This window comes from Dioscorea cayenensis, chromosome 15 (assembly GCF_009730915.1).
Source record: "Dioscorea cayenensis subsp. rotundata cultivar TDr96_F1 chromosome 15, TDr96_F1_v2_PseudoChromosome.rev07_lg8_w22 25.fasta, whole genome shotgun sequence".
NCBI classification, from domain to species: domain Eukaryota; kingdom Viridiplantae; phylum Streptophyta; class Magnoliopsida; order Dioscoreales; family Dioscoreaceae; genus Dioscorea; species Dioscorea cayenensis.
The window spans coordinates 5106212-5119825 of record NC_052485.1 but is presented as its reverse complement, the minus strand read 5'-3'; the positions used below and the strand labels follow the sequence as shown (position 1 = coordinate 5119825).

The 13614-nt window shown below is 35.5% G+C and overlaps 1 protein-coding gene and 1 pseudogene across 1 annotated transcript; both read left to right on the top strand.

Annotated features, from left to right (window-relative positions):
• Positions 1–5728: 5728 nt before the first annotated feature.
• On the top strand, positions 5729–6710 carry LOC120277617 (uncharacterized protein At2g29880-like). The gene is made up of 2 exons (XM_039284474.1): positions 5729–6094; positions 6180–6710. The coding sequence occupies exons 1-2, from the start codon at positions 5729–5731 to the stop codon at positions 6708–6710; spliced, it is 897 nt and encodes a 298-aa protein (XP_039140408.1).
• A 689-nt stretch (positions 6711–7399) lies between these two features.
• On the top strand, positions 7400–8316 carry LOC120277615 (annotated as a pseudogene).
• Positions 8317–13614: the final 5298 nt, after the last annotated feature.

Genomic DNA, 13614 nt, shown 5'->3' with positions numbered 1-13614 from the left:
GGTTCGCCGAAGTGGATTCCAAAATGCTGATTTCCCGACTTCCAAAACCAGCAACTTCCCCATTTGACTTCGGCGAAAAAAATTCTGAAGTCGGGTTTGAACCATCTGACTTCCCTCACGTGGTCCCACGTGATTTTGCTTACAATCACCCCGCCTTTTCCCATTTCCCAGGCCACTTCACCCTGTCTTTTTCCCATCGACCCGTCTAGGGTTTGCTTCGCCATCTCTCCGTCTTCCCTCTTCGGCCGCAACCCGGCCTCTTCCTCATCGTCTACTTCGCCCCTTCATCTCCTCCGGGTGATTCCCTTCTTTTACTTCACCGTCGACTGGTCTCTCTCTCTCCGTCTACCAGTCTCTCTACCACCATCTACTTGGTAGCCATCCTTCTTCCCAACGGTTGTGAACGATGATGTTTATGTGGTTTTTTTTTTTCCAGTTTTTTCCCTTTCGTTTTCCTCGCGGTTTGTTGTAGTTTGTTTTTAGGCTTCCATTCTTGTTATTTGGTACAGATCTGCATGAACATCATTTTTTTTTTGGGTTTTATCATGCAATCTTCATACCATCGTTTTTCTCAGTTGGGTTTTTCGTTTAGTTTTTCTGAGGATACGAACGTATCTGTATTTTTTCCTAGGGTTATCTTCTGTCGTTCTTCTTGTTCCTTATAGATCTGCAAGAACATCAAAGGATTTTTTATTTTTTATTGCTTCTGGTCATCAAGTAATCACCTTTCCATGGTTTTTCCTCAGTTTTTTCCTTAAGTTTTTCTGAGGATGCGCGGCGAATGTGTGTGCGTATTTTTTTTAGGGGTTTGTTTTGCCCCATTCTTTTTTTTATAGATCTACAAGAACATCAATTTTTTCCATTGTTCGATTCTAGGTTATTTATCATGTTATCTTCTTACCTTACCATTGTTTTTGCTCATTTTGTTTTTTCCTTCATATGCCGTGTGTGTATTTTTCCAGGGTTTCATTCAACCGTTCTTCTTTTTCCTTACAGATATGCAACAACATTATTTTTTTTTTCCTTTTGATTTAAGTTTTTCTGATATTGAAACCTCTGTATCATCATTTTAAATTTTGATTCACTTCTCTGTTGATCTTGATATGGCATAAATTTTAGTTTTCTTATTTTACTAACTTGCAGTTGTTCACGGCATGTAATTTGCCATGTTTGATTTTGAAGATGCATTACCTATTATCTGACTTATGCTCTTATTTATGTATGGCAATCATAGCATGTTATTTCATTGTTGGTTTTTATTTTTCATTCCTGATGTAACCATAGCATGTTCTAGCTTTGGTTTGAATTTCATTCTCAAACTTTGTTTAGTTTTGAAGATGCATTCTCTATTATCTGATTTATGCTCTTATTTTTGTATGCCAACCATAGCATGTTATTTCATTGTTGGCTTTTATTTTTCTTTCCTGATGTAACCATAGCATGTTCAAGCTTTGGTTTGAATTTTATTCTCAGTCTTTGGTTAATTTTGAAGATGCATTACCTATTATCTGATTTATGCTCTTATTTTTGTATGGCAATCATAGCATGTTATTTCATTGTTGGTTTTTATTTTTCATTCCTGATGTAACCATAGCATGTTCTAGCTTTGGTTTGAATTTCATTCTCAAACTTTGTTTAATTTTGAAGATGCATTCTCTATTATCTGATTTATGCTCTTATTTTTGTATGCCAACCATAGCATGTTATTTCATTGTTGGCTTTTATTTTTCTTTCCTGATGTAACCATAGCATGTTCTAGCTTTGGTTTGAATTTTATTCTCAGTCTTTGGTTAATTTTGAAGATGCATTACCTATTATCTGATTTATGCTCTTATTTTTGTATGCCAACCATAGCATGTTATTTCACTGTTGGCTTTTATTTTTCATTCCTGATGTAACCATAGCATGTTCTAGCTTTGGTTTGAATATTATTCTTAGCCTTTGAAAATTTTGAAGATGCATTACCTATTATCTGATTTATGCTCTTATTTTGTATGGCAATCATAGCATGTTATTTCATTGTTGGCTTTTATTTTTCTTTCCTGATGTAACCATAGCATGTTCTAGCTTTGGTTTGAATTTTATTCTCAGACTTTGTTTAATTTTGAAGATGTATTACATATTATTTGATTTATGCTCGTATTTTTGTATGCCAATCATAGCAAGTTATTTCATTGTTGCCTTTTATTCTTTTTTCCTGATGTAACCATAGCATGTTCAAGCTTTGGTTTGAATTTTATTCTCAGCCTTTGGTTAATTTTGAAAATGCATTACCTATTATCTGATTTATGATCTTCTTTTTGTATGCCAACCATAGCATGTTATTTCATTGTGGGCTTTTATTTTTCATTCCTGATGTAACCATAGCATGTTCTAGCTTTGGTTTGAATATTATTCTCAGCCTTTGAAAATTTTGAAGACGCATTACCTATTATCTGATTTATGCTCTTATTTTGTATGGCAATCATAGCATGTTATTTCATTGTTGGCTTTTATTTTTCTTTCCTGATGTAACCATAGCATGTTCTAGCTTTGGTTTGAATTTTATTCTCAAACTTTGTTTAATTTTGAAGATGTATTACATATTATCTGATTTATGCTCGTATTTTTGTATGCCAATCATAACAAGTTATTTCATTGTTGCCTTGTATTCTTCTTTCCTGACGTAACCATAGCATGTTCTAGCTTTGGTTTGAATTTTATTCTCAGCCTTTGGTTAATTTTGAAGATGCATTACCTATTATCTGATTTATGATCTTCTTTTTGTATGCCAATCATACCATTTTTGCTTGTTCAAGAATTATTATTGTTTCCTGCTATATGTATCTTGATGCTGATACTTTTGAATTTTTTTTCTCCCTTTCGAGTATCTCATGAATTGAATACTATGTGTCTGATCCATTGCATTAGGTATATACAAATACACTAAACTAGCCTTCTGCTTAGTTTAGTAGCTGCCAATTTATGAGTTCTATTTACTGAATTAAGTTAGTGGGTTAATGCCAAAATCAATAATGTTATCCTTAATATGTAGATGGCTAGCTGGATTGATAACGACGTGTGAGGCCATTGGTTGCGGCGTTCACTACCATTGTTGTGGTTGTCGCCTGCCTAATTGAGGAAATGAATCAAACTAGACGAGGGAGGAGTAAAGAACCATCTATATTTTGGGACCTAACTAGAAAAAAGCATATGGAACGTGTTTTAAGGAGTGGACGCGACTATTGTGTGAGTTACCTTAGGATGGATGTAGGTCCTTTTATGCATCTAGCGTCGATCATGCGTGGCAAGCACCTCCTTCTCGACACACATTATGTATCTGTCGAGGAACAGTTATCCATGTTCTTGCATATTGTTGGTCACAATACAAAAAATAGGACCATGAGGGTTGAATATATCCGATCGGGTGAAACAATAAGTCGATATTTCAATAACGTACTCAAAGCTATTTGTGCCGTTAGAGATGATTTCGTACATCCCCCTTGCGGCAATTGTCACTCGGAAATCGAATGTAACCCGAACTGGTACCCATTTTTCAAAGTAAGTAAGCTTGACATATAAAATTTAATAATTTCCCCTTGAATCATTCGTTCCATGTTCCTTCATAAACTTTTGTCGTGTAGGACTGTATAGGTTTGCTAAACGGGACGCATATTGATGCGTCCGTCCCCCCTCAAGAACTACCTCGGTTTCATGGTCGAAAAGGCCCAACACAAAATGTCTTGGCTGTAGTGAACCCTGACTTGCAGTTCACTTATGTGTTGGCGGTTTGGGAAGGATCAGCCAATGACTTCACCGTCCTAAAAGATGCACTATCACGACCACAACCTGAAGGTTTAAAAATGATAGAAGATAGGAAACCTTGCATTTTAGCAATTAAAATATTTCAAGATAGTCCACTTGACGAATACCATTCTTGTAGGGAAATATTATCTTGTAGACGCCGGTTATACCACTATGCAGGGTTTCATAGCACCTTATCGAGGTATTAGGTACCACTTAAAAGAGCATAGTGGACACGCTCCAACAAACCCCAAGGAATTGTTCAATCTTCGACACTCGATGCTTCGATCTCGAGTAGAGCGTGCTTTCGCGATCTTGAAGAACCATTTCAAAATCCTTACATCACATCCATTCTTCCCATTCAGGACATAGGTTAGGTTAGTTATCGCATGTTGCATATTGCATAACTACATAGCAGCTGTCGACCCAAATGATATACTATTGGATGAAGGAATCACTCAACATGATGACCAAATTATGTCATCACAACCCCGATCACAACGAGAACAGGGAGAAGAAAATCGACAATGGATTGAACTTCGAGACAAGATAGCGCATGACATGCATGTGGGCTCGATATAGTGGATTTGTGTGATCATTACCGATAGCTTGTTATGGGTACTAGTAAGGACATCTTTATCGTTGGGTACTAGTAAGGACATCTCTATCGTTGCATGATTTCTTGTTGACAATTTGTTTTTTTTCCCTTAACGTACAATGTCTGGACTACATGTTCTGTTTAAATGCTTCACTTTTCCTTTCGTGGTTTATTTTGTTTATTCCTTGTATGTTTTATTTCCTTTGAATCACTTGATATGTCTTGTTTTTTTTTCATGGATTACAATATCATAAGTGTGTTCTTTTCATGGTTCACTCGATTGATGTTAATCATAGGTCTGTTCTTTTCATGTTCACTTGTTTGCTGTAATCAATTCTGTAAACTGTTATTATTTTCTTTTTATTAAACTTGATTTCTGAAATCTTATTACATTGTGTTGTTAATATTGACCTATTGAGATGGTGCATTCTTTTTCATGTTATTTCATTGTTTACCATTGTAATCAAATCTGCGAACTGTCATTATATTCTTCTCATTAAATTTGATTTCTGAAATCTTATTTGTTTCTGTTGTTAATATTGACCTGTTGATTTCTTGATTCCTTGTATCCTCATTTTTTTCCTTGGATTGAGATGGTGCATTCTTTTTCATGTTTCACTCGATTGCACAATATCATAGGTTTGTTCTTTGCATGTTATTTCATTGTTTGCCACTGTAATCAAATCTGCGAACTGTCATTGTATTCTTCTCATTAAATTTGATTTCTGAAATCTTATTTGTTTCTGTTGTTAATATTGACCTGTTGATTTCTTGATTCCTTGTATCCTCATTTTTTTTCCCTGGATTCAGATGGTGCATTCTTTCTCATGTTTCACTCGATTGCACAATATCATAGGTCTGTTCTTTGCATGCTATTTCATTGTTTATCATGTTAATCAATTATGTGAACTGTCATTATATTCTTCTCATTAAACTTGATTTCTGAAATCTTATGTGTTTCTGTTGTTAATATTGACCTGTTGATTTCTTGATTTCTTGATTCCTTGTATCCTCATTTTTTTCCCTGGATTCTGAAATCATAGGTCTGATCTTTTCATGTTTCACTTGATTTCTGAAATCATTCAAATTGTGTTGTTAATATTGACATGCTGATCTCTTGATTCCTTGTATGCTCATTTTGTTTTCCCAGAATCTGTTGCTGCATTCTTTTTCATGTATAAGAATATCATAGGTCCATTGTTTTCTTTATACCTGTTCTGTTGGTTTCCATGTTCACTTGTTTGTTGTTAATATGTTTTTAAAAATATCAGTATATTCTGATATGCATGTTTGAAGAATTTGATTCACATGTTCTTCACACCATTGTCAATTAGAATTTCAACGACTATGGAGGGCATCGAGCGTGTTTCTGAGAAATCGTCATCAAGGGCATCTGGCAGCAAGCGGGGTACACCTAATAAGAGATGGAAGGGCGAATACGATAGTTTTCTCATTCCACTTCTTGTTGAACAAGTCAAAAAAGGGATGGAATGCGACAAATCATTTAAACGAGCTGCATTTGTGTTTGCTGCGGTCGCCGTCAATTCTAGGTTCAATACTGACTTCACTGCTGAGAACGTTGAAAATCATTATCGAACATTGAAATCACGATATGTTGAGATAAAAAAGGTGAGAGATCTCAGTGGGGCAGGTTGGGATGACACCACGAAGACCATCACACTTGATCCTATAGTTGCCCTGACCTACATCGAGGTAACATGATTCACTTTCCACGAAAACAATATTACGGCCTATTCATGTACATGTGCACTTTGTTGTTAACGGCATTGTAATATAGGCTCACCCGACAGCCAAGGCTTTTATAAACAAACCAATTGAACATTATAAAGCATTGAGGATTATATGTGGTGACGACAATGCAACTGGCGCGTATGCGACCTCTCTATACGCTGATTTAGGCGATAAATCAGAGGCTGAAGGCAATAATATGGAGAACTTTGATGAAGGCCCAGTTGAACTGCCAAGCGATGACGACGCTGATGTAAACTCTGCCCCACCGGTTGTTGGTAGCCCTGCAACCTCATCTGCACAAAGGTCACAACGTTCAAGTAGGGGCTCGAAGAACCCTTCTATGATGGGTGATCTAATTATTGTGGTAGGCGAAATGGCAACTGCCATTAAGAACCCCACCCACTGGACGGATCCCTTGTATGCAAAGGTTATGGAGGTTGACGGGTTTCAGAAGAAGGAACTCGTTCAGGTGTTTGATTATCTGCAGTTTCGTGAGAATGAGGCAAGAGGATTCCTAGTGAAGGATATGGAACTGAGGAAGGATTGGATCGAACAATTTCTGTCGAGGATGGATTGATTCAGGACCTACAGTGCTTGGGACTCTTTACCAGATCCTGCTTCTAGTACCTAGTTATTTTATTGCATGTCCCTGCATTTCGTACATCATGACTGACTTATGTTTTGTTATGGGTGACCCAGCATGTGATATCTTGCTGTCGTTGCATCCGTTATGCATTTAATTTGTTTTGGCTTTCTGCATTTCATGTTGTTGACGTGTGTATGTTTGTCGAGACCTAGTTGTATTTCTGTTGCTATGCCAGGTTTGGATATATGTTTGTTTGTTACTAACATGGCTATCTTTCTTTTGTTTTTGTTTGAATTTCAGGTTATGGTATAATGGCAATGATGAAAGGCAAAGAGTGACATTGCACTGAGGCACACTCGCGTTTTATGGGACAAAAACCAAAATGGGGCGCTGGCGGGGCAAAATGACGGGTAGTTCCTTGCCATTCTTTTGCAGCCATTGCGTATCTCATTTGGTAATTGATTCCCTATGCATTTTCGTATGTCTGACTGTATGGACATATTTTTTTTTAAATGAATATTTTTTGTAAACTGAATTATATAAGTGTGGCGAGGCAATCAGGAGGCACGTGCTGCCACCATTGCAGCCACCTTGTATAGTTTCTGTTCGATTCGGTAGTTTTCACATAAAGTACAATGCCAATGAATATGCATATTGTCACTCTTGCTATTACCTGAGCCATGCCAAGAAGACAGGACTTGCTTCGGACACAAGGCACACATGTAAGCAGATATTTGAGTAGCAGTAATGGATTTCACAAGGAGTCTTTTACGGTTGTGGTGATTTGATATTCTCATCAATCATGATATTTACATTAATATTTTTGCTCACATATCAGAAGTATGGCTCAAAAAAAAGGTAAAGTAGTTAGTGTGTGGATTCTTCTCCAATTGGGATTGTTGTGAATTGTCTGAGAATCAGTCTTGCTGAATTGGTCACTTTCAATTTATTATAATTACCTTTTTCTCTTTGTAGGTTTATCAAGATGGTTGCATGGGTCACAGCTATTATCCGAAGCCTTCTTATAATAGTTTATCGCAAACATTACACAGTTGATATTGTTGTTAAATGGTATATGGTGAAACTTTTATGGTTTATCAGATATCATGTTAATTGATTTTGATTTGACTGTTTTTTTTTCCTGTCTACCATTCAGGTATATAGTTAATTTGGTGGTGTTTTTTGTTGACAATAAACTTCCCGGTATATTCGACTGCTTTAGTTTTTGGACACCCATATCATGTTTAAGACATTTGATTCTCTCTGCAGAAATGCCAGAAAGGACTGGTGCGTCGTAGCCTTTGCTACCAATGAGTGCGAAGGGAAAAGATAGCAAATCAGTGGAAGAACATCATAAGCTTTTAAATGGGAAATCTGCTGATAATACTGATTGGGTTTGTATCAACATTAATTTCTCTTGGTGTTTTTTTATAGGAAGTAAATCATTCTAATTAGTTCCATCGTATATCTTCATTTCGTATTAAACTGATATTTCTTTATCTTATTTCAGAAGCAGAGAATACAGTTGAATGGGATTTATTTGAAAAACGGAGGTCATGCCCTTCCTCAAGCAACCATGAATGGCGGAAGCACATAGCAAGATGTTTGATGATTTGTGTTTGTTTGGTTCCTGATCCTTAACAATTCAAAACTCTACTTGTGCAAGGAGCGAGGCCTGTGGTGGCTGCATTTGCATAGAAAGAAAGTCATGCTGGTCATTTGTAACTTTTTAGTCTACAATTGTATTTGTTGGTCAGATGCTTCTCCTTCATTTGTAACTTTTTAGTCTACAATTGTATTTGAGGGTCAGGACAATGCATAACAGTGGTTTATGAAAAAAATAAAGGGTTATAGCAACACAGCAGTTTGAACAAATGGTTTATGTTCATGATAATGTTGATTTTTTTTTTTGCATAGTAATGTATGGGTGATTGAAAGGTTTGTTACAAAAGTTTCAAATATGATAATGAAGGATTGTTTTATTTTCTAACAAATCTACAGGTTCCAAGTTTTGTTGTTGTCATTACCATATGTAAATTTATTATATGTATTTAAGTAGGTAATATTTTGTGAAACTAGATATATAACTTGTACTTAGGAAAAAAATTAATTCAAAGCAATTATAATTTAAAGATGATAATGTTAAAAAAAAAAATTAAAATAAAGTATAAATCGTATACAATAATACATGCCTTAATTTTGGGTTATAAGAAATCAAACAAAATTAATTCAATTAAAAATGTAGATTTTAAAATAACCAAATTTATCATTTAAATATGTTAATAGATAAGTTACATTTTCAAAAATAACCTATATAACAAATATGGGGTAACCTCACCTCTATACCGAAGTGGTGTTCATAACCCCACTTCGGTGTTACCAAACACAAGAAACTACTGAAGTGATGTATTCCAGGTTTTCATTTCCATCATCCAAACACCTGAAGTGGTTACTGAAGTGGAGATTTCCCTGTCAACCAAACACATAAAAGTCAAGACTTCTAACTGAAATTCACACTTTCACTGAAGTGATGTTTTCAGACTTCCCCCACTTCAGTCACTCACTTCCTAACCAAACACCCCCTTATTGGGCAGGTTGTCCCTATGACTAGAAGCCACAGGTGACTTTGCTATTTTTCTTGCTCCACAACTTAGGTAGAATACAAAGACTTTGCTGACATTGTTGTCAGACTCTCTTGGCTACAATCCATATTTTAGGAACTCAAACTTTCACTTCGTACTCTTCCGATAATCTACTATAATAATCTTGGGGTCACATATCTTTCTACCAATCCAATTTTTTATGCTCACGTCAAATATATGGAGATTGACTTTCATTTTATTCTTTAAAAGATAGTACATCATAATTTACAAGTCCAACTCATTTCTACTTATGACTGGCTGGTTGTCGATACACTTACTACAGCATTTTCCACTCCGTGCTTTGACTTTCTCTGGTCCAAGTTTCCAGTCGTGTCCCATTTTTAGGTGGCAGGGGAGTTTTGAGATACTTTAGGCATGCTAATTATATTTGATATTTAAGGTATTATTGTCTGTATTATTCCTCTCTTCACTTAGCCTTATGTTCTTGTTTATTTAAATCTATGATTAGATAATATTGTCTATGTAAATGCTTTGTAAATGATTGCTCAATGAATGTGAAAAATGTTCATTCTTCAATTAATAATAGGGGAACTTTGGATAATATTTTAGTTATTATTATTTTTATATATGAACTCTTTACTTGATTTGGTTGGTGGCAGATGATGATAAAGATCTCATAAGCCACCTCTTATCAGTCTAAATTGGAGATGATGCAACCAAGCACCCAAAGGAGGTGTTGCGCTCTTTCTCTGCGCTACCTCCTCAACCTAACTCGTAGGAGTTAGTCAAGTTCTTTCTCTTTCTCTAAAAAAATAATATTTTTTTTTAAACTTAATACGCACTTATTGCAATAATTATAACCTTAACTGATTTTAATAAATTATTTTTTTTAATAAAAATGGATACAACTTTATTAAAATTAGGAAGATAGGTACAAAGTCATAATATGTTAATAATATCATAATGGAGCACAAACAATGATGAAGTATTCTCATAGAAAAAAAGGTAAAAAGAGAACACAAGAATAGATAATGTTTTTATATGACGAAAGTTGTAGGGTCATTTCTCTATAGTTACTTTGCGGAAATATTGCTTAGGGACACTTTGAAGAGGGTTCATATGACTCTATAACTATTGTCAATAACTTGGACTTTAACAAACGCCGTGTGCCAACACTTGATTACTCTCCTTGATCAAGTTTAGCCAAAGTTGCTAGGAAGAGAACTTATTAAGTGACCTTAGAGCTTGGGGAAAACTTCATATTCTCCTTAGAATGCCTTAATATTACAACTTTGCTTAGTTCTCTCCCTAAGGCTAGCCCCTTAGGGGTATTTATAATACTCCACATCCTTAATGGACGGTGGGGATCATTTTGATCCAATATGGCTACAAATGTTCATCTAGAGTATTCTACAACTCTCTCTACAACTCTATCAAAATATATAGGTCTCTCCCATTTCCCAAAAATTTCCTTCCCCTTTCTAGGCTTATGGAGAAGACTCTAGAATGACCCATTCTTTTCTACACACTCTTCATACAAGGTTACATAATAACAGTTAGATATTTTTCTAAGTATGGAAGGGAACCTCCCTTCCTCTCAATCATGGCGGGTTTTCTCAATTATGGGTGCTATATAGGTGCCTTGTGGACTTTCCTCATAAGAGAAAAGGTGTATAGGAAATAAAAAAAAATTTAAATTTGAGATAGTACTTGCTATCTTGATCGTCTTTCACTCTCTTTTACTCGTGGTCTTTACAGGGATCCTCTAATGTCTTCTTCTCATAGGCCTCCAACTTTGAGAGATAATTAGTCATCTTTTGGAGCTCCTTATTAGAGTTATGGGTTCTACCAAAGTGTGGTTGGATTCATTACAGTTGGTTTTCCGAACGAAGTCACCAGAGTTAGAGGGGGCACGGGCCGGTTAACCAAATGCCAAACTCGGACTCAGACCGTGCTACAGAGAAAACATGCCATGCCGGGTTGACCCAGCAAGCCCGTCGGGCTTGGTTTAATTTTTGGATGAACAGGGCCCGGCCTGGCTAACTCTATAACCCATCTATTCCGGGCAAAGTCCGTATGGCCAAACGAGGTAGGTGGGACTCGAACCCAAGACCAATGCATAAAACAACCAACACACCAACCACTTGACCTACAATTACTTTGTGCATTAACTTTATAAATATATAAATAAAAATAAACTCCAAAGAAATTTTTTGAATTATAGTCTTAAAAAATTAAAAAGAATTTCTAATAATTTAAGAAATTTTGAGACTAGTCAAAATAATTTTTTTTAAAAAAAAGATGAAAGACTTGCACATAATTTGTCTACCTGTGAAATTAAGTTATTGATATATCTTCTTAAGTAAGAGATAAATTAAAACTCTTATAGTTCTCTTTCTTTATATCAAAGTTTCCATCTACTTATCTATTCGTTACTATCGAGATCAGCTCTTGCCCTTAACTTTAGTTTGAACTCTAAGGTTTGTTATCATTGTACTCATTATTTATCATTAAATAAGAAATTATTAGCTTCAAGATTTTTCAACATAGAACACCAAAATATATTTTATAATTAATCAAAAAAATATAGTGCGAGTTTCATTACTTAGCTACTATTTAAAAACATTGAAATTGATATCTATATTGATGTTCTCAAACAATTGGAAGGGAGTTTGCAAATAGTCACATTCTACAACTATATATATATATATACACACACTTTTTCTACCCATATACCAAGTTGGATTGTAGCTCAAGTGGTTATTGTTTAGTGTCATGGGTTCAAATCCCATGACTGTCACATTTTTATAAAATGTTTTGAAAATTTAAAAAAAGAAAAAAATCAACCTATCAGGTTGATTGAACCGTTCGACATGGTGGGTAAATTCTTAAACCCATAACCAGGCCAGCCGGCCCGTGCCAAGAGTCGGCCCGTGCCCCCTTCTAAGGTCCAGAGTGAGTTGGGCCGGTGGGTAGGGCCAGATGGGAAAAGCATTAAGCTCACTATGATATGCAATCTTAACTGAATTGTTTCAATGTTGCAGGCTTGCTGAAATGGGCACACCTGACTGATTGGACACTAGACTTGTCATTAATTCAGTTGATTTGAGCATACCAAATAGCTTTTTGGGTTCTAAGGGGTTATGTTTGGAAGGAATGGAATTGAGGAGGAATGAGAATAAGGGGAGTGGAAAGAGTAGAAATGATATAGGATTGAGAATAAGAGGAAGTACTTTCACTCTTGGACTACTTGTTCTGCTATTACTATCTATACTGATGCATCTTGGCTTGCCCCTAAAATTTGGCCTGGTTTGGGATTTATCATCATCTTTAATAAAAAATTTGTTATTTTGGCAGGCACAAAAGGTGCAATGCTGGACAACCCAACTCAAGTTGAAATTGCTGCCATTGACTAGGCGTTGGAGCTTTGCAAAAGCAAGGATTGGAAGCCTAACAAAATATGTTGTGATTCTCCTAGAGTTATTCACATGATCAAGAGCTATGAGCATTGTGTTGCTTGGCATTACAGAGATGAAATTAATAACCTCAAGCAAAAACTTCAAATCTTTCCAAGTCTTTTAATGAGTGTATTAATCGGGAGGCCAACTTTATCGTTGATGCTCCAGCCCTTTATGGAAGACGCAATCCTCATATTTCTTTCTTCTTTCAAGGATTGGAGCGCCCGAGATGGCTTGAAGACTTGTACCTTCACAGCAACTTAGTTTTTTAATCTTTGGTTCCCTTCTCTATTTTTATTTTCTTTAGCTCTGCTCCTCTTTCCAAAAAAAAAAAAAAAATCTAGGGGAAAAGGGAGTCACTCACAAGCTTCCATTGCAAAATAGAAATGCAGGCGAATAAAATAGCTACTGAAGTTCAAATGATGTAGAAATATTTTGTTCCAGGAATGTAGTCGGTAGACCTCTTATACAGTATACATTGACATGATACAAGAATTTAATAGTGAAAAAAATCATCAAGCACAACCATGACCAAGGTGCACATACAGAGAATAGGTCGAAAATTTTTCTTTCTTGCATCATGGTCAAAGAGACCATAGTGAAATATGATGTTAAAACCATTAGGCTCCATCTTGTAATTACTTACCAACAAATAGTTCAAGTTCATAAGTGAACACAAAATTGACTAAAAGCATCCACCTAGCTTAGTCATAACATGCATAAAATCAGCAAGTTAATATGTATTTCAACCAGTAATTTAATATGCATCACTATTTGCTTAGTCATAACATGCATAAAATCCATTGTTCTACATGTTGTATTGAAATAAAAAAC

Excerpts from the sequence above, each read along its gene's own strand:
- LOC120277617 (XM_039284474.1), top strand. The coding sequence starts at position 5,729 with ATGGAGGGCATCGAGCGTGTTTCTGAGAAATCGTCATCAAGGGCATCT. Across the intron at positions 6,095-6,179 it reads TTGCCCTGACCTACATCGAG|GCTCACCCGACAGCCAAGGC; the intron begins GTAACATGATTC and ends ATTGTAATATAG.